This window comes from Pagrus pagrus (genome assembly GCF_965226575.1).
Source record: "Pagrus pagrus genome assembly, chromosome: 16".
Classification (NCBI taxonomy): domain Eukaryota; kingdom Metazoa; phylum Chordata; class Actinopteri; order Spariformes; family Sparidae; genus Pagrus; species Pagrus pagrus.
This window is the reverse complement of record NC_140200.1, coordinates 21,319,480-21,341,313: the sequence shown is the minus strand read 5'-3', so window position 1 is coordinate 21,341,313 and position 21,834 is coordinate 21,319,480. Positions and strand designations below refer to the sequence as shown.

Here is a 21,834-nt window from a genome sequence, read left to right as displayed (position 1 = left end):
CACTTCTCCTGATCATGTTTCACATATTCACAAGACAGAGTGACTTCATCTCCAACTTTGACAACATAGGAGGAATGTTTCCCAGGTTCTGGGAGAGTGAAATGTCAAATATAAATAAAAAATGATTTTCACTGTTATGCTCACAGTTTGTGATGTTAATTTTAGATACAACATCTCCTTTTCAGTGTCAAAGAGTTCATTAAAATCAACATGTTACAAACTAAACTTGTCCGTCTCAGTTAAAGGAAGAGTACTCAACAATTAGTAATATGAATGCAGTTTTGTATCCTTACCCGTCAGACTGACCACCAGCATCAGAAATAAAGAAAATGTAATCCACCTGAATTCATTTTTTTCCCATATATTTTATTGGAAAGTGTTCAGTTTCCATTTCCGACAAGACATAATAAAAAGTCTCAATTTTACATTTTTAACCCGAACAGTTCTTCCAAACACATGTACTTTGCAAGGGAATTATACAAGTTAGAGTAAATAAGGAAACAAACAACTATTGTCATAAACAACCATATAAAACAGTATATGAAGGTGTTAAAATGAGCTCAGCCTGAAACATCTACAGCAGTAAAACGACACATATGCATTAATGCAGCAGTAATATTGATCCAAAAACATTAGATATAACAGGAAAACACTGACAGGGACCATTTTACTGCAGAATGAGTACTTTTACTTCTAATACTTGAAGCACATTTTGCTAATATTTTCGTACTTTTATCTCAGTAAGGTTTTGACTGCAGGACTTTTGCTTGTAGTGGAGTATTTTCAGAATATGGTATTAGTACTTGGACTTAATCAAAGGATCTGAATACTCCTTCCACCACTGGTTACTACAGCTCCTTTTAACATTGTGCTATTTATTTAATCTACTGCTCCCCCTGCTGGACAAAAAGGCTTTTTACAGCAATCCATTCTGATACTGATCTTCTAATAAAAAAACATAATAAAACATTTATCACTGTCTTTCATCAAAGCAAAACTTTGTAATGAACTGAGCTGTAACTATGCTATGATTACTTATTTCTTTGGTTTGTTGACGGTGGCGTACAGGTCGCTGGGATCAGCAGACGCTCCAGCAGAACAAGAGGAGGTTTTCACGGTGGTGTAGGTCACTGCATCATCATCATCATCATCTTCATCCTTACCCAGAATCTGGCAAACAATAAATAAACAAGACAACTTATAAATTACATTACATTGAATGACACAGAATAATACAAGTTAAGGCAAAATTATGATATGCAGCAGCACATAAACACAACAGGATGCTTAATTATGAAATATGAAACAACATTAAAAGGAGCAACAAAACAACACAGAACTGATTCAATAACGTCAGTTTAATAACAAATGAGACTTTGCATCTCTAAGCAAAGTCTAGACTTGACTTCCCCTCTGGTTATGTCGGGGTACTGCAGTTACAGTAGGGACACACGTGTCCAAGCCTGTGGGGAACTTTACATGAGCCTTATGAACAATGTGCACTGCAGCAGCAACACACTCCCAAGCTGTGTGTTTAGCTGTGATTGTCAACCCACTATGTAGTCGACTGAATAATACATGTTTCCTGGCTTTGATCTCCTCTGACGTTCCTGTGGCTTTTCCTGACTAAACACTCATTTTTGCTGGTATTATGGGTGTAATGTATTGCTGAAAGAACCACACACGAGCATAGAGCTGTACTGTGTTGTTTACTTCCGTGCTACGAGCATACTTGAGTCATGACGTCACACAGGTACTGCAGGTGCAGTTATCAACACTGGTGCTTACGAACACAATATGTTACATCTCCCATCCTTAGAAAAATAGAAACTTGACTGCTTTTCACTCAACTTTAAATCAACTCATTACTGCTTATTTGTTTCCTGGCTTCGATCTCCCCTAATGTTCCTGTGGCTTTTCCTGACTAAACCCTCATTTTTGCTGGTATTATAAGAGGGGAAATTACAAGGCAGGTGCTGTCATTTTAAGCTGATTTGATGTTTTAAAAGTTAGATTGGTTCCTTATAAACCTCACTTTCACTTTGATATTCAGACTCTCAGTGGTCTGGATTTTTCCTGGAAGAACAAAGGTCTAATTACAGTACAAATGAAATGTGTCTGCCATTGAAACCAAGGTAAAACAAGAGTGAACGGACAGGCATTCACAGGATGGAGAGCACCGGTGTTGTGTCAAAGTCCATTCCCATGCTGGTATGTGTTTGCCCACTTATTAATACAACTGATTGTTTTACTCTGTCTCTTTACAGCACTGATATCAGGGTTTCTAGGTCAAATTGGGATTCTTTCTGTTGTTTTTTTACTTTGGACAGTAGCCAGGCTGCCAGTGGTAGTCATGATGCTAACGCCCGTGAACTTTAAAGGTAAAATAAAGAATCGTTCCTGTTTTTCTGACCCGTGAAGTGTTTTCATTCATCACCAGCTTACCCAGGCTTTACTGTTGGTCTTCCTGGTGTAGCTGACGGAGGCGTAGTGAACACCATCTTCAGGATCAGCCTACACAGAGAAGACAACATGGCTGCTCAGTAACATGTAGTTTAAAATGACTCATGCTTCTAACTTTGCTCTGTTCTTTTTTAACATTATTTTAAATTCCATTACTATTGACAAGGAGGTCAAGTTATATGTTTTTCAAATAAAAATGTTGTATGGTAGTTTATTATTTAGTTTACTTTGTCTTTTTCCTCACTACCAACCAGTCAGACAGCTCACCTGATCTTTACTGTTGGTCTTCCTGGTGTAGCTGACGGAGGCGTAGTGAACACCATCTTCAGGATCAGCCTACACAGAGAAGACAATATGGCTGCCCAGTAACATGTAGTTTAAAATGACTCATGCTTCTAACTTTGCTCTGTTCTTTTTTAACATTATTTTAAATTCCATTACTATTGACAAGGAGGTCAAGTTATATGTTTTTCAAATAAAAATGTTGTATGGTAGTTTATTATTTAGTTTACTTTGTCTTTTTCCTCACTACCAACCAGTCAGACAGCTCACCTGATCTTTACTGTTGGTCTTCCTGGTGTAGCTGACGGAGGCGTAGTGAAGACCATCTTCAGGATCAGCCTACACAGAGAAGACAACATGGCTGCTCAGTAACATGTAGTTTTAAAATGACTCACTCTTTAATCTCTCCACTTCATTTCAGCTCAACTGGTGTAATTCCAGGAGTCACTGTGTGCCCCATTCAACAGCTGGTTTATATATTATTTTTTGCATTATGTAAACTCACAGTGTTTTCTTCCATCTGTGTTTTGTTCCCTGAAAAGACAAAATGTGTCACTGTGAACTTCCGCAGTGAAAATCCTGGCAAAAAAAAAAAATCTTGTTTGTTAAAAGTTTTAACCTGTGAATGTTCTCACCTTCAGTTCTCCTCCATCTGACGAGTGCAACAACAGTTATTATGAGCGCTGCTACACCAACAGCCACGATGACGAACCACCACCAAACTGGAAAGAGAATCAAGAAGGGCAAAATACTGTCAGTGGGGTTGTGATGATGAGCTGTGATGTGTTCTTAAACTGCATAGTATATGTCTTATATTCGATTTATTCATTTGTCCTGTGGATGGATCTACAATGATCATAGATGCTGTTGTGTTTGTCTCTGATTGTGTGCTTTCTGCTGCTGCTGCTGTTGTTGTTGATTTACTTGTTGGTGTTGTCGTTGGTTTGGCTGTGGCTGGTTTTGTGGTTGTACCTGGACAAGTGAAAACAAAGAAATTACCATCATCCATCTTATGACCTTCAGTAACCCTATGCAGACGAATTATATCATCTTGAAAACTGGATGGATAGGTTCACCCAAAAATGAAAATTCAGTCATTATCTACTCACCCACATGCAGTTGTTTAGGAGAATACTGAAACGCTGTTTTGCTGTGAAGCTCCAGAAATGTTTTGTGGGTTACAAAACTTCACCAGACTTTCCATCAGCATGGGGGTGAGGATATGACTGAATTTAACTTTTTGGTGAATTGTTCCGATAAGATCACAACTCAAGGTTTTCGTGACGACGCGGTGAAACAGACATTTTAAGTGGGTGCTATTAACATTCTAACATTTACTCTCATACAGCCACAACACCAATGTGTTTTTAAGTAAAATTAACTTAATCGCTGTAATCATAGTCATGTTTCAGTGTTTTGTTCTGACAAGAGAGTTTGAGCTGAACTTGTGACAACGAGGTGTAGTCTGAACAAGCGAGTCTTGAGTCTTTTGCGGAAGATGGCAAGTGACTCTGCTGTCCTGACATTGGTCGGGAGTTTGCTTCACCACTGAGGCGCCAGAACAGAGAAGAGTCGCGACTTCGCTGAGCGACCTTTGCTTGCTCTCAGCGATGGCGGTACTAGCCCGCCATCTGATGTAGTGGAGCGAAGTGCTCGCGCTGGGGCATGTGGTCTGACCAGTGTTTGGAGGTAGATGGGTGCAGTTCCGTTGACGGCCTCGTAGGCTAGTATCGTCTTGAATCAGATGCGGGCTGCAACTGGAAGCCAGTGGAGGGCACGGAGGAGGGGGGTCACATGGGACAATTTGGGTAGATTGAAAACAAGGCGCGCTGCAGCGTTCGGGATATGCTGCAATGGTTTAGTCACAGAGGCTGGGAGTCCAGCCAAGAGCGAGTTGAAACAGCAGAATCAGAGATAAAAACATTTGAATCCACCTGAATGAGTCCATCGATCTTCTCTTCTATCATGTTCTTAAGCTCTGAACTGAGTTTATGAACTTAAGCTATTGTGTACGATGCACACAGCCGTTCTTGTGAGTAGTAAGGTGTGACTTCCTGTCAGGATGTCAGTCTTGTTTCTCACCCGTCAGTTGTCGCATTAATGTGGTTGAGACCTGCAAGCAGTAAGTCTTTCTGTTGTTTTTGTCAGCATCATCATCCACAGCTTTCTCTATTCTGTTTCTTCTGCTCAGATACACGGCCATCTTTGCCCTCCCCACAATGAAATTAAAAAGCTGGTTGTCTTTATTTTTCTGGGAGTACCTGGAGCCCAGAATGAACATATGTTTCAAAAAAACTTCCACTCACTCAAATAGTCTGAAAACGTGTTCCAACATTATAAATAGAGGCAGCAGTCGAAAACACTCCATGAAACAATGAAAAAGTGTCTCACCATGAGTGCAAAATGGACAGACATGACTTACATCAGAGTTAATGACTGAGACAAACACATTCACAGCGACGATACCATCTAAAACCCTCCACTGCAGGTCAGCAACTCTTTTGATCAATGGTGGCTTATACAGTGCTCTCCATTCAGGTCCAACACCATCACTAAGGCCTGAGTGAGCTCTCCATGGAGTGTCAGTTCTGCCATTCAGTTTGTCCCTCTGCAAAACTTCGACAAACCTTTTATACACTAATTTTCTATTTGCATCTTGAAAAGAAAACTCAGAGGAACTCTCATTTTTAAGAACAGTCCTGTACAGTCCTTGAAGTCTGGGGTAATGCTCACTGAAGGAAAAACATCGTTCTCATCAGGTTTAATAAAGCCGTCACAATACTGTTGTAACAAAGTCTGCTCACTAAGTGTAAGAGCTTCTCTCATTTGCTGAGCAACAGAGAGACAGCCCGAGTCGATTTCACCTCTAAGCAGCAGGTAAGAGGAGCTGCATTGTCAATGTTTGCACCTGCGAGCTGAACTACATCTCCCAGAGTCACCACATTAGACACACAGAACTGCCTGAGCAGAGTGGATCCCACCTGACAGCCTGCACTGAAACGGGTCCCATTGATAACTGGTTCTTGGAGCAGCCAGTACACTGAGCTGTGGTGTCCCAGCCTCTGCTTCTTTAACAAGCTCCACACCTTAAACAGTCCACGATAAAAATCAAGTCATTCCTTGATGTTCGGCTGCTTTGAGTCCATCAGAAACAAAGATCTGTTCAGTCCAAGTCCACCTAACTGACTCAAAATGGTGCAAGCCAGCAGCCTTCACACTAAATCAGCAGGACCACACAGAAACCTTTGTAAGAACTGGAAATGGAAGGTACCCCCCCTGCTGCTGAGGTGGATCAGGCCCTGTCCTTCGTCATTCCTTGGCAGATACAGCACGCACTGAGGCACCCAGTGCAGTCTGTCCCAGAAGAAGTCAACAAGAAGAGCCTGGATCTTTGACAGCAGATCAGGTGGGGGGTCAACACATGACAGACAATGCCATAAAGTGGACAATACCAAATAGTCAGTGATGAGGACTTGACCTCTGTAGGACATTTTGGTTTTAATCCACTTCCACCTTGTCAAACGACCTTTGACCTTTTCGAGAACATTCTCCCAGTTATCAAGAACAAACAAAGGATCACCTAAAAACCCTCCTAAGTATTTCAGCCCCCCGTCTTCCAAATCAAACCCCCCAGTTAAACTGAGCTTCTTCTCCAGTCCACCAACACTGAGGGCTTCACGTCTGTCCCAGTTAACCTTGGCTGAGGATATTGATCCGAACTGGACGACATCTTTTACCAACACATCAATATCCTGCTGGCTGTCCACCAGGATGACCACATCGTCTGCACAGGCTGACAATTTTAAAGGTGCTTTACAACCTGGAATAGTAGAATAGTATAACATGCCAGAGAGAGCGCAGCCTTGTCTAACTCCCCTTTGAACCTGAATAGGAGCGCTCAAACCACCATTCATTTTCAGGACGCTCTGCATATCGCAATATAAAACCCCTTACTTTATCAATAAAACCAGGACTTAAACCAAAGGAGCTCAATGTGAGCCATAAATATTCATGCTAACATCAAAAGCTTTTTCCTGATCCATTGATATGATGCCAGCTTTGAGGCCAAACAGCTTACAGATCTCTAAAAAGTCACAAATCAAAATAATGTTATCAGAAATCAGTCTGCCTGGTACACAGTAGGTCTGATCACACTGAATCACTTGTTCCTCACTCTGCTCAGCCTGGTCGCCAACACCTTGGACAGCAGCTTATAATCAGATCAGAGCAGTGACACAGGCCTCCAGTGTTTGATGAACTTCAGGTCACCTTTCTGAGGCAGTAAGGTAAGGACCGCCCTCCTGCAGCTCAGGGGCAGACGCCCTCGGTGAGACTGTCACTCAGTACTGCCAGCAGATCCCCTCCCACCACTGACCAGAAAGACTTATAAAAGTCAACAGGTAGACTGTCTATTCCAGGAGCTTTCCCACTCTGCTGCATGCTCTGCAGAGCAGCATAGAGCTCATCAGAGAGAGCTGCTTCCAACTCAACATTACTCTGCTGCTCTACCTGAGGAAGACCAGTATAGAAGCTTTGAGACACTGCCTGCTCCTCTCTGTGCTCACATTTAAACAGGTTACTGTAAAAATTGACAGCATGTTTGTGGATTGCATTGTGATCAGTCAGCACCGGACCAGTGTCAGACCTTAAACTGTGAATGAACCTCTTCTGTCCATTCTTGTGCTCCAGACCAAAGAAGAAGTGTGATGGAACATCTGTCTGAGCTACATTCTGAAAGTGGGACGTAACCAGAACCCCCTGAGCTGAGACACTCAGCAGGTTGACTAAAAGAGACTTTTTAAGTCAGTATGCCGTTGGTCTCCTGTGGCCTCAGCTAAGTCTTGGAGTTCCTCCACTTCAGACTCCAGAGCTTACACTGAACTAATTTAGGTTTTTGTGACATTCTTGTCACATTCTGCGGCAGATACTTTTTTATATTGTATTTTTAATTCATTTTATGTCACTTGTTTTCATGTTCACTGTTTTTATTTTGTATGTAAATAGAATATTCTTTAATGTTTGTGCAATACCTTATTTATATTGTATTTTTCATCTATCACTTGTTTCCTCAGTTTTTATTTGGTGCGATATTTTTTACTTAAAAGAAATAAAATCTTGTATACATACATGTAGTTTCTGTGTGAGTGTATGAAAATGGATTGTGAAATTGACTGCGATGTGAGGGGGTGCCAGCTAAAATCTTGCCTAGGGCACCAAATTGGGCACTGTCTGTGTGTCTTCCTGCTGTGAACTCTGTGTGTGTTCTTGTTCTGGACCTGGTGCTGCAGTCTCACCATTATTTGTCCCAGCATCTTGTTTCTGTGGACAGGTCCGGATGAGGTGACCCTCCACTCCACAGCCAAAACATTTCATCCTCTCAGAAGACGCATAAACGATGTGATCCAAAACCTCCACTCTGAACTTCAACATCAAGTTGAACTCGTCAGTGTTGTTCTTCAGAACCATAAAGACCTGCCTTCTGAAGGAGACAACGTGTTTCAGGTGTGGACATTTACAGCCCAGAGGAATCAGCTTGATTGAGACATTAACTGTCCGTGTCTTGCCAGTTCTCTCTGCAACATGTCATCACTAATGAACGGAGGGACTTTGGACAAAATGATCTTTCTGGCTGGATTAACCAGCGGTACCACCTGAACAATGGTGTCCTGGATCACTACAGCACGTTCAACAACCATGCTCACTTTATCAACGCTGTCCAGAAAAATAGAGACTCCATTGTTCATCCTAGATGTGGACTTTATACGTCGACTTTATATGGCGTGTCGGCGTGTGAGCTTCTCCAGCCCCACGCCTCAGACTCCATGAGTCGGCATGACTTCCAGCCGAGGCCTGTTCGGAACTAGACCGCTTTAAACTACAGCACAAAATACAACTGCAGTAATAAATCTAACAAACAATCAAACAAACAAACAAAAGACAGAAACACACACTCACTGAAATGCGCACCCACTCAGAGAGAGAGAGAGAGAGAGAGAAATGAGTGCTGACACAATACCTTGTGTTGAAGCATCATCAGTTGTCATTGGCGGTTTTGTTGTTTTTGTCTCCACACCTGAACAGATAAACATAACAAACTGTTCAGTACAAAACTTGTTGTGATGTAATATTAAAATGTCTAATCTTTCTTGAAATAATCAAATATCTTCTGTAATTATTCACATCAGTTTGAAGATCAACATATTCTCACCTGGTTTCTTTCCTGATGACTGAAGTCTGAAGGGAAACAGCTGCTGCTCTTTGTTACCATCAGTCACTGAACACGTCAGAAATTTAAACCCTGACTTGAAAATGTGATGATAAGACACAGCACGCACAGAGGCAGAGCAGGAAGACTGTGATGTAGTTACACCTTGGTTATCTTTATCCACCTCTTTACCCTCATACAGCCAATTCACTGTGTGTCTACATCGTCCGTATGTCGACACAGAGCAGATTAATGTCACCACATCATCGTTCTGATGTTCAGTCACTAGTGAAGATGGAGATATTGTGAGAGAAAGACAACAAGAGTAAAATTAACTTCATCACTGTGATCATAATTATTGTAATGTTTCACAGTTTGATCTGAAAACATTATGATGTAAATACTCACTGGAGACAACAGACAGAAAAACCACAGAGCCTGGACCTTGATGTATGTGTGATTTGTATTGCTGACAATCATAACGACCAACATCCTTGACTGTGACATTCTTTATAACCAGAGAACAACTCTTTGTTACACTCAGTCTGTCTGATTTAGCTTTGGCATCTTCATCAATCCGTCCGAGATCAACCAGCGCTACTACTGGTGTGCTACTTGAACCACTGAAGAGCCATGTTGTACTGTCACAGTTATTCTGACCATCTATCACATTGTTACAAGGCAAAGTGACTTCATCTCCAACTCTGATAGTGATGGAGGAGACAGACTGTCCGGTCGCTGCTGCTGAGAAGAAGAGACAAAAACATAAACAATAAAGAGAAATAAAAATATGACTATTAGTGTCAGTTTGTGGATAATTTTCGATTAAAAAAAATGCAAATATGCCTCATCCTTTTTTCTGTTTTCCAGAATTGATCAGTTTTACTATTGCTTGACTGTCTTGTCTAACTGAAGGTTAGGTCATAAAGTCCCATTAATCACATTGATAAATTAGCTGTTTTAATGTTTCTGTCAGTCATACACAGGTCATATGTATCCTCACCTGTAAAGTGAAGCACCAGCATCAGAAATAAAGACATTTTAATCCATTTGAATTCAGCCATCGTGCCTCATTTCTCTCTCTGCTCCCTGTACTTGTAAGTCTCTAAACTTCTCACAGAGAAATGTTGAATTCATTTCCTCTAATTGGTAAAGTCTAAGTTCTTTATCGGTGCTGTCATCTATTTTTTCGCTCATATCGCAGTTGTTGCCGATTGCATCAGCTTTTAATGCCCTCCTTCACTGATGGCTGTCCCACTTCCTGTTAGTTTCCTTTAATCATTTTCTCACAAAAAACATCAAAAATGATCTGAACAGACATTTAGATGCTAATATTGCTGCATGTAAACGATAACAGGAAACAAAATAACAGAAGACTACAACTCAACACACGCACGTTAAAGCTCCTGACAGCAAGTTTATCAAGCAAAATATTCCATATATTATGTTCATTTACATTTCAAGCAGCCACAAAATGTTGTGTTATTACCAGTGGTGGATGGAAATGTACTCAAGTACTATACTTAAAGGGTAACTCCACCAATTACTTACATTAAAGTGTGTTTACAGGTCTCGGGGAGTGCTACTGCATATGTGAAAAAGTAGTTTGCCATTTTGTGGCTCAACAGGAAGCTGCATGTAATCTGATAAACTGCTTCCAGTGATGTCACTCAGTGGCTAAGTTGCATTGTGGGTAATGTAGGCACCAGGGTTTGAAAAGCAGTCCACTGGTCTAACATTGCACTCCTAGGCTAGTTCAAGGTCAAATCAACAAATAAACAAACTAGACAACAAACTAGCATGTATGAAGTGTTGTCATCTCACCAATAAAGTGTCTGGATGTATCAGTAGTGCATCAAACTCAAACAACAAAACAAAAAAACGAAAACTGTATTTTCTTATTCCCAAATGTCCACTAAATGAATTTTAAGCCAGAAACACAGTATTCCATGATTCATTGGTGACAAAATGGCAAAAAAACAAACTATAAACAAACGTGATTGTATATCAAAAACACCCTCATTTCACAGCAGAGGCCCTCGAGCCTAAAACAGCCAATGAGTGATCGTGTAGACAACTGACCCACTCTCTTTTCTTTCTCCTCTCTCCTTAGGCACTTATACACCAGCCTCTCGGTGATTGATGCATCATGTAGATAATACGATTTCAAATCCAGCAATCTATAGTTTATATCAGTTTTTAAAGCCCTAACCTTGACAAAAAACTTTAAGGGAATTATACAAGTTTATGCAGTTTCATGCGTTTTGCTCTTTGAATAGGCTGGTATGTCACCTACACACTAGTTTCTGACTATTTAATATGAGCAGAGTTAGAGTAAATAAGGTAATAAACAACTACTGTTACTCTCAGACACGGGTATTTTGAGGTTATAAAATGGCGATCAGTAAAGGTACATCTTTTCTTTTCTTATTTTATCTAACCTCAAAACCTGGCACATACATTACCCACAATGCAACCGAGCCACTGACTGACATCACTAGCAGCAATGTGTCAGCTTACATGCAGGCTCCTCTGGAGCGACAAAACACTTTATACTAGTTTTTCACATCAGTAGTTCTCCCCTAAACACAGTGTGTTAAAGTGGTGTACACTGGTCAAACTTTAAATACAAATTTAAGGTAATTTCCATTTATGCAACTTTATGTCTACTCCAGCTGTGTTGATGTTGAACAGGGGCGTCACTAGGTTTTAGGGACAGGGGGGGCTTAGCCCCCAGGAGATGCACAGAATGTGAGCGAATGTTTAATTTCACAAACAGCTAACAAAAACTGAGAAATTGCACGTTTTGGACAGATTTAACAGAGATACTTTACTGTGTAAATGTTTTAGGCCACCATTACATTTTTAACACAGTACAACAACAAACACAGGAAGTACTGTATGTTCACAGCATTAACAACAACAAAAAAAGAAAAAAATCCACATAGTTACAGTGCCGTATTTAGCCAATGCTTCTTATTCATTAAGAGCCCACATGTATTAGCCAAAACTATATGCAATTTCAAGCCCTGAAAAAATATTACTTAATTACATAAATTACAGTTATATTAAGGTACTCTTGAAAATATTTGGGCCAGGCTAATTTGGCTTATACATCTCTCTCTTGGCTATCTCCACTTTCCAATCATTACTCTCCTAAATAAAAGCTCAAGTTAAATAAGTCTTATATGGTGCACTTGGACTGAAATGTTTCATATTTCATATTCATATCGAGTTCCATAAAATTCCAAGACTGTCTGCATCACAAATGACTCTATCCTGTGAAATCCTTTAGACTCACCTTTCCAGTAGAGGTTTCTCCCCTCTCACTCTCTCTGCTCCTCTGTCCTGACTCCTACAGGTCAATAGGGGTGGTGGAGTGATTATTATTAATGTATTATTTTTATTATTTTTATTATTATTATTATTATTATTATTATTATTATTATTATTAATATTTTCCACTGATGAAAATCATACATGAATGTGCTCAGCTCTTGTCAAACAGGGAGCATTTGGCAATTACGTGGGGCTTTCTGCTGTTAGCTGGGGGGCTGCAGCTAACTTACTGTTACTATCAGCAGTGATGAATACTTACTCTCTTGAAAAAAATTCGTATATCAATTCTTGTTCACGTTCTTCTCCTAATGCTGCTCTAGTCGGTTCTGTGTGCTCCGCTCCCGGTACACACACTGCAGGTACCCAGGTACCGAGGGCAACCTACAGTAGGTTGCAGGGAAAACGTGGACTGGACTTCAGTGATGTGGGCGTGCTCTATATGAACAAGTGGAATGGACTGGATAACGACGCACTGACTCTGACTCTCTACCGCTTCCGCTATGAAGTGAAGGGAAACTAAGATTTATGATCACATTTAAATTAATAATAACTGTTTTATTTATTTAAACTCATAGTCTGGCCACATTATATTGAATTTGTCTGAAGCTGAAGCCCCCCTAAAATGAGCCTAATGACGCCTGATGTTGAATCTTTGTGATAAACGGATAGATGAGTTGAGACAACTCTCCTCTCTTCTCACAGGACAGCCACAGCCAACAGTATGAAGGTGTTAAAATGAGCTCAGTCTGAAACATCTACAGCAGTAAAACGACACATACGCATTAATGCAGCAGTAATATTGATCCAAAAACATTAGATATAACAGGAAAACACTGACAGGGACCATTTTACTGCAGAATGAGTACTTTTACTTCTAATACTTGAAGCACATTTTGCTAATATTTTCGTACTTTTATCTCAGTAAGGTTTTGACTGCAGGACTTTTGCTTGTAGTGGAGTATTTTCACAATATGGTACTAGTACTTGGACTTAATCAAAGGATCTGAATACTCCTTCCACCACTGGTTACAACAGCTCCTTTTAACATTGTGCTATTACTTAATCTACTGCTCCCCCTGCTGGACAAAAAGGCTTTTTACAGCAATCCATTCTGACACTGATCTTCTCATTAAAAAAACATAATAAAACATTTATCACTGTCTTTCATCTTCAGTAAAATCTTTGTGATGAACTGAGCTGTAACTATGCTATGATTACTTATTTCTTTGGTTTGTTGACGGTGGCGTACAGGTCGCTGGGATCAGCAGACGCTCCAGCAGAACAAGAACAACAGACATTTTAAGTGGGTGCTATTTACATTCTAACATTTTCTCTCATACATCCTCATCGATGTGTTTTCAAGTAAATGTAAGTAAAACTAACTTAATCGCTGTAATCATAGCAGTGTTTCAGTGTTTTGTTCCAACAAGACAGTTTGAGCTGAAAACTTCATAATGGAATACTCACTCGTGACAACAGACAGATCATAATTAGTGTCTTCACCGTGTTTCTCTCCTGATTTGAACTGTCTGCAGCTGTAATGACCATGATCCTCAGCTGTGACTGTCTTTATAACCAGAGAGCAGTCAGATTTAAGTCTCAGTCTGTCTGTAAATGTGTGCGAAACGTGTCATTTTCTTCCTTACCTGTAACGAAGCAGCAGAGATAAAAACATTTTAATCCACCTGAATGAGTCCATCAATCTTCTCTTCTATCTCATGATCTTAAGCTCTGAACTGCACGAGTTCATGAACTTTAGTTTTTGTGTAGGATGCACACAGCCGCTCCTGTGAGTAGTAAGGTGTGACTTCCTGTCAGGGTGTCAGACTTGTTTCTCACCCGTCAGTTGTCGCATCAATGTAGTTGAGGCCTTTAAGCAGTAAGTCTTTCTGTTGTTTTTGTCTTTTTATTTTTCTGTCAAAATCTGAATTATGCAAAGGAATGTTGTTCTGCATCCACTTAGTCAATCTAATGCTGTAAAAATATATTACATATATGACTGAGTCTCAAGTTTAGGCCTTGTCCAGTCCCACGATGTTTTTGTGACAATGATGTATTTCACTTCCAGAGAAGAAGAAGAAGAGGAAGTTGACCGTGTGAAGATGGTTAGTTCAGATAAATGTTTGCTGTTTCCTGAGAAAGTGTTTATGGTAAAACAGACAGGAGTCATGGTTCATGTATTCATGTGTAGTGTCAAAAGGATTTGACAGCTCACATGAACAGACAGGTGAAGAGTCAAACTCCTCGTCCAGCACAGTTTGACTCTTGATGTCCGTGGTGTAATATGGTGATACTGTAGCAGCTGGAAAGATCACAGATAAGATGATATGTTAGTGGACTGAGGTCTGTTGGTTCCTCCTTCTTTCTCTGCACTTGTTTCTCTCAGAGAAGTGAAGGGGAAGTGTTTTGATGAGAATGTGGGTACAACAGCAGCATCAAGCCTCCACAATATGTGCTGTTCAACTGGACAGTTACAATACTTCATCTGTGGTCTGGAGGTTTTTCATGCTGTATGCTCACTGCAGACACGACTAGTTGGACATTTAAGATTTTAGGTCAGAGTAGGTGGTCCTGTGCATCCAAACCTTCTGAAAGTAGCCTGAGTTATTAGATTTCTGGACATTCTCAGCTCACTTTGGCTGCATTTCTATCTGTATTAAGACATATTTTAGTGTCCAGAGAGAACAGAGCTGTTCAAGCCACCAGAGGGAAAGTTTACTACTAGTAGAGTCAAGACATTCATAGTAGAGAATATTGACTTTCCATTATGACACTGTTAGTACATGAAGGAGTCACAAAACACAGAATGGAGTGAAGTGGTGAAGATGTCTTTATTTGCAGATGATATTGTTAACAGATATAAATAGAGAAGACTGTTACTGACTCCATTAAGACTGAAAACACATTTAACACACACAAATATGTGAACAACAATGCTAAATGAAAGTGAGTTAAAATGAGTTCTTCTGCACACAGAGACATGAAACTGAGCTCAAGCTGCTGCAGCTTCAACAACAAGCAGGAAATCTTCAAATCAGCTCTGAACTCTTCAGTGGAGTCTGACAGAGGCAGAAGTGTCTCCACAGTTTTCATATTTCACCACACCATCATCTTCATCTTCATCATGATCCACCTGTGAAACACAACACAAACAAACTGTCACTCTGACACACTTCAACTGACAACTTTCACATCATTGACCCACATTTAACACAAGAAATAAGAAATAATCTGACAACACCTGAACGCACCATCACTTACGTATATATATTCATACAGTATGTGTGTGTATGTATATATTATCCCAGACGTGCTCCATATGTTCCTCCCAGCTGTCTGTTGATGTTTATAAACAGAATCAGCTGAACCTGAATGCACCACCAGCTGCTGTCTGATCTGATATGATCTTTACCTGACTGGCTGCTGCACCTGAACGCCTCACTGGTCTCTGGTTCCCTGGAAAATAAAGCACAGAGTAACATTTCAGCTCTAAACTGACAGTTTGTGTTCATCAGTCCAAACAAATGTTGGTGTGAATTTTCTCACCTCGAGCTCTGATGAGAAGAACAGTAATCACAGTAATTAGGACGAGTTCAGCCACACGCAGAACCAACATGATGTAGTTGACAACAGAACAATCTGTACGAGCTGTGGAGCAGAAACATCATGTCAGAGAACAAAGTTATTAATGTGAGACAGAGATTATACAAACAAACAACAATGTTGAGTCACTACCTTGTAGTTCTGTTGAAGCATCATCAGTTGTCGTTGGCGGTTTTGTTGTTGTTGTTGTTGTTGTTGTTGTCTCCTCACCTGAACAGATAAACACAACTCAACAAACTGTTCAGTGCAAAACTTGTTGTGATGTAATATTAAAATGTCAAATCCTTAAAATGAACAAATATTTTCTGTAATTATTCAAATCAGTTTGAAGCTCAACATATTCTCACCCGGTTTCTTTCCTGATGACTGAAGTCTGAAGGGAAACAGCTGCTGCTCTTTGTTACCATCAGTCACTTCACAGTTAAGAAATTCAAACTCTGACTTGTAAATGTAATGATAAGTCAGAGTACGCACAGAGGCAGAGCAGGAAGACTGTGATGTAGTTACACCTTGGTTATCTTTATCCACCTCTTTACCCTCATACAGCCAATTCACTGTGTGTGTACATTGTTCATATGTCGACACAGAGCAGATTAATGTCACCACATCATCGTTCTGATGTTCAGTTACTTGTGAAATTGGAGATATTGTGAGAGAAAGACAACAAGAGTAAAATTAACTTCATCACTGTGATCATAATTATTGTAATGTTTCACAGTTTGATATCAAAACATTATGATGTAAATACTCACTGGAGACAACAGACAGATAAACCTCAGAGTCTGAACTTCTTGCCTCTTCTCTTGATTTATACTGCTGACAGTTGTAAAGACCAACATCCTCGACTGTGACCTTCTTCACAACCAGAGAACAGTTCTCTGTAACACTCAGTCTGTCTGATTTAACTTTGGCATTTTCACCAATCTGTCCAAGTTTAACCAGCTCTACTGTTGGTTTGTTTCCTGACTCCTTGAAGATCCAGGTGGTGCTGTCACATTGTTGCTGAGGCTTTATCACATTTTCACAAGGCAAAGTGACGTCATCTCCAACTCTGACAGTTAAGGAGGCTGGAAGGTTCCCAGCTGCTCCTGTTTACAAGATCAGAGAAAAATATGAAAATAAACTGAAATGAGAAAAAATCTGTGATATTTCTTTATCCTTGTTTCTAAAAGTTCACTAAACTCACCACGTTGTAAACAAACAACACATTTTGTTGTCTTACTTCAATCAAATATGTTTAATAAAGTACATTATTGCCATGCACCTTCCATTTCTATATGTGATATACGTCTTCTTACCTGTGAACTGAAGCATCGCTGTAAGAAATAAAGACATTTGAATCCATTTGAAACCGACCATCATGATTCTCTGTCTCTCTCCTTCTTCTGTCTCTGTTCTTATGATCATCTGAGTTTCTAAAGTCGTGCTTTAGTCGAGAGAAGCTGATCCTACTTCCTGTGGTTTGTATGATGTCACTTCCTCATTCTTATTCTTAGTCTGTTTTAGATTTTTATCTCACTGAATTTCTTGTAAATGTCACAATTTCCATTTTTGCAGGTTTTAAACATAGTTTACCGTCATCCACAGTGACTGACAGCAACCACAAACTCTTGATCAGCAACATGAGCGCAGCCATCAGTGAAGAGGTCAGAGGTCGGAGGTCACAACAGCCCGACAAAGATCCTGTGAAACTGGAATGAGCGAGTGAAGATGACAAAGTCACTGATTACAAGACGAAGGAAAATGTTTGAGTCAATCAAACACTGTAACAAACAAACTATATGAAGACTCTTATTGAGTCTCAAGTCCACACTTTATTAGGACAGAAGACAAAGAGGCGCTTATCAAATTCTGTTGAAAACAACTTGAACTCCTGGAAGGTTTGGACTCACTGAGACAACAAACGAATCATTTGTCATCATTTAATTATAGAGACTTTTGTGACATCCTGCATTTAATATCACAGAGGCAGGTGAGTAGATAATCTAAAGTGCATGAATTCATGGACTTGAGACGGACATAGAGCTGTGTATCATCTGCATAATAATGCTGGAAACAACATGCTTCTGGATGATCAGGCTGAGAGGAAGCTTGTATACAGAAAACAATACAGGGCCCAGAATGGATTACTTTTAAACTTTTGGGATTACAAAGTGGATTAATGTTCACTTCTGACTGCAGCAGCGATCTGTGGAGCTGACCTCCATTGTCAGGTGTTTATGTTGTGTAATGTTGACTGCTGACTGGAGCTGGAGAGGAAATGTACTTCACTTCATGAACGTAAAGATACAGAGAGGAGAGGGGAAGAAGAGAGAGAAGCAGAGTCTGTGGTGAGTAGGCTACTGAATTCACAGAGAGTTGTCCTGAATTTAACCTCACAGACACACACACCTAGTTTACAGTAAAGTAAACTGGCATGAGTAAAGCAAATAAATACAAATGTTCCTGCCATCAAATTCACTTCTCTGTTGATGAACACACCATTAAACAACCACCACTGCTGATGAACATCTATCTGATGTGACTTATAGGTACAAATGTTCACAGATGTTTAAAATTGTATTCACCTTAATTTAGTCTTGTTCGCCGACTTCCCTGTGATGGAAGCAGCAGCGGCGACAACATTGTTGCAAACATTTGGGATGATGTACTGCAAGTACACAACTCAACAAAATATATAACAAAGTTGTTTTGAGACATTTTGATTCAGAATTCTTGTATATTATACTTTTAATTGTCACAAATAGTGAAACAGGAATGGCTAAAATGTAAATATATTAGAGCTACATCAATGATAAAAATATTTACTTTGCAAAGGGGCAATGTTTACTGCATACAGTATGTATAAGCTGTGGTTTAGAGGTTTATTGTGCTGCATGCTCACAAACAAGTGTTGAAGATGTCTTTATTTGCAGATGATATTGTTAACAGATATAATAAAGAGAAGACTGTTACTGACTCCATTAAGGCTGAAAACACATTCAAACACACACACAAATATGTGAACAACAATGCTAAATGAAAGTGAGTTAAAATGAGTTCCCCTGCACACAGACACATTGTGTGCACCCAGGTTGCAACGTGCATCTCGGAATGTCTTGCAGACATCTCCGCTTCGACAACTGCGCATCACCTCAAGCTCAACCTTCATAAAACTGAACTCCTCTTCATCCCGGGGAAAGACTGCCCTCGCACTGCCCTCGACAGTGACCTGTCAGTCACTGTCAAGGACGTCACAGTATTGTCTTTATCGACTGTGAGGAACTTGGATGTAATCCTCGACGACAGACTATCCTGCACCCCCAACATCACTGCTCTTGCATGATCCTGTAGATTTGCCCAGTACAACATCTACAGGATCCGACACAACGCAACTCCTGGTCCAAGCACTATATTTAATTAGATGATGATCTTTTAAATCTTTTTTTCCATCTTTCTAAACTGACAAACATCTGCATTTGATGCATATTTGAAGATGTTAGTTGAGATAAATATTTGTACAAATGCAACTTATTGTCGTTTTATAGTTTATTGTTAAACTACACAAGCCCTGAGGGGCAAGTGAAAGATTTTTTCTGGTGATCCATTTTCTAAGCTCTTAAATGTTTGTGTGTTACACAGTGAAAACAAACAAACAAAAAATGCTCAAGAGGAATTTGAATCTCATATTTTGTTTCTTTCTGTTGTACTCATTTCGACCACAAGAGGCTGAAGTGACCACTGCTCATGTCCTGACTGAGATGAAAAGCATCCATGTTCCTCCAGGAGAGTTTTAATTCCTCTCTGAACACAAGTGTAACGACTCTGTGAGGCCTGTCACTGACTTTAGTTACAGACGTTGATAAATCCGTATACATAAGTCCATATGAGCAGGTGGTGAGGATGTTCCACATGAGCTGACTGGTGAAGGTGCAGAGACTGCACTGCACTGCACTGTTTGTAATACAAACCAACCAGCACACAAACACAGACACAAGCAGAGAATATTTGATTTGAATAGTTGGACACACAAGTGAAATGTGGACCTCCCTCTGGAATATTTATCAAGTGAAAATGAGCTGATGTACCTCAGTGGTGATTTTGATTCATCTACGTGGCTCAACTGTTAATCGAAGGACTGATTAAACAAGCAATGCACTATAAATGCTGTATTCAATAAACATCCAATTCTATATTATAACTATGACTTACAACCATATTAATTTATATTGCCAAGATCAAAATGTATGAAAACTGCTTATTCTGTTGTGTAGCTCACTCACAATACACAAACATACTGTATTACAAATAGTCTACTCAGCAGATATAGACATTCTCCTAAAGCACAGGTGACCATTAACTCTTATTATGACAGTCGTATGCTCCCCCTGCTGGAGCCTGTAGGTAACTACTACTGTTGATGTTAAAATGGCATTTTGAACATAAAACATGAAAGAACACAAACACACTGTAATCTACCTGCTGCAACTGACAGGGAACACTGTGACCATAAACTATTGTGTAGCAAGAAAATGCTCATATATCACAATGTGAATACTATTACATATGAGGTCATGAAATGTAAATCCTTGATCTGACTTGCTGATAATACACAATATTCCAGCTGTGACACTAAGAGCAGATTAGTATGACATATTCCTCCCCAAAGAAAGACATGACAGTCATGTTACATTACCTGCTAACATGTACTGTAACAGATGCATCTTGTGTTTAGAGCGCAGAGAGGAAATAAAACTCCCCTGAAGTATTTTCCTCTTGCAAAAGAAATTTCTTTCACTGGGTTTCACACAAAATATATGATAAAACATATATTTTAGTAAAATGATCAGTTTTGATCATCTTTAAGCAGCTTAAGATGCAATTCGTTATTTTATAGATGTTTCTCTGAATGATCATCAAGCAATCAGTAAAATCCATTATCAATGTAAAACAAGTGTGTCAGTGTGAGCTGTGGCTACACTGTGGCCTCTTATTTCTTTGGTTAGTTGACGGTGGCGTACAGGTTGTTGGGATCAGCAGACGCTCCAGCAGAAAGAGAGGAAGCTTTGATGGTGGTGTAGGTCACTGCTTCATCATCATCATCATCTGCATCTTTTCCCTGAACCTGAAAACAATAAACAAACAACACAACAAATAAATCACACAATATTATATTATACAGAATAATGCAAGTAAACGCAACCTTATGAAATCCAGCAGCACATGAACACAACACGATGAAATAACAACAACACAAAGTGATTCAGTTTGAAGTCTGAAGATTTCCTGTTTTTCTTACCCGATCTCTCCTGTTGGTGTTCCTGGTGTAGCTGACGGAGGCGTAGCAAACACCATCTCCAGGGTCAGCCTGCACAGAGAGGACAACATGTAGATTTAATCTGACTCACACTTCTCACTTTATTCTGTTCTAGTTTAACATTATTTTACATTCTTTTAATTCTGCCAACGTGCTCATGCTGTCTCTCATGTTTCAAATGACGTGTCAACATGTTGTGTAGCAGTTTATCTGTGGTGGTTTGACTACTCATGCTCTCCTCTAGTGTGTTCCCTTTTGTTATCTGACTTCCCTTTTTTTCTTTATCACACAATCTGACACCATCAAGACGGTAGCGTGTGATCTCACCGTGCCCTGACTGGTTTCTGGAGCAGACTGAGTCACTGCCGGGTTTGAGGTCAGTCCCTGAATAAACACAGTTTGGTCAAAAAGCGTCTTACAGTTCACTTAACACACATGTAGTCAGGGTACAATAAAAACACCAGTGTAACATATGCAGTACATCTGTGCAGGATATTATACTCACAACATTGTCCTCCAGCCGTGTTTTGCTCTCTGAAAAGACAAAAAAGAGAGTTGACTTTAGCTTCCACAAAGAAAATCCAGTTTTGTTGTAACATGTTGTTTAAAAAAGTTTTCTCTGTGCTCTCACCTTCAGCTCTCTTCC

General features: G+C 39.8%; 1 protein-coding gene and 1 long non-coding RNA gene across 2 annotated transcripts; both read right to left on the bottom strand.

Annotated features, from left to right (window-relative positions):
• Window positions 1–411: 411 nt before the first annotated feature.
• Window positions 412–10,014, bottom strand: LOC311271377 (uncharacterized protein; the record flags this gene model as incomplete). The annotated part of the gene is made up of 11 exons (XM_084377018.1): window positions 412–1,170; window positions 2,446–2,514; window positions 2,731–2,799; window positions 3,016–3,084; window positions 3,251–3,279; window positions 3,381–3,467; window positions 3,670–3,717; window positions 8,762–8,818; window positions 8,954–9,047; window positions 9,489–9,694; window positions 9,954–10,014. The coding sequence occupies 11 exons, from the start codon at window positions 10,012–10,014 to the stop codon at window positions 1,036–1,038; spliced, it is 924 nt and encodes a 307-aa protein (XP_084233144.1). The 3' UTR covers window positions 412–1,035.
• Window positions 10,015–15,179: 5,165 nt separating this feature from the next.
• LOC311271523 lies at window positions 15,180–15,958 on the bottom strand. Its single transcript, XR_014624432.1, has 3 exons — window positions 15,836–15,958; window positions 15,702–15,745; window positions 15,180–15,422 (listed from the first exon to the last, which is right to left on the bottom strand). It is a non-coding gene; the product is annotated as an uncharacterized lncRNA (long non-coding RNA).
• Window positions 15,959–21,834: the final 5,876 nt, after the last annotated feature.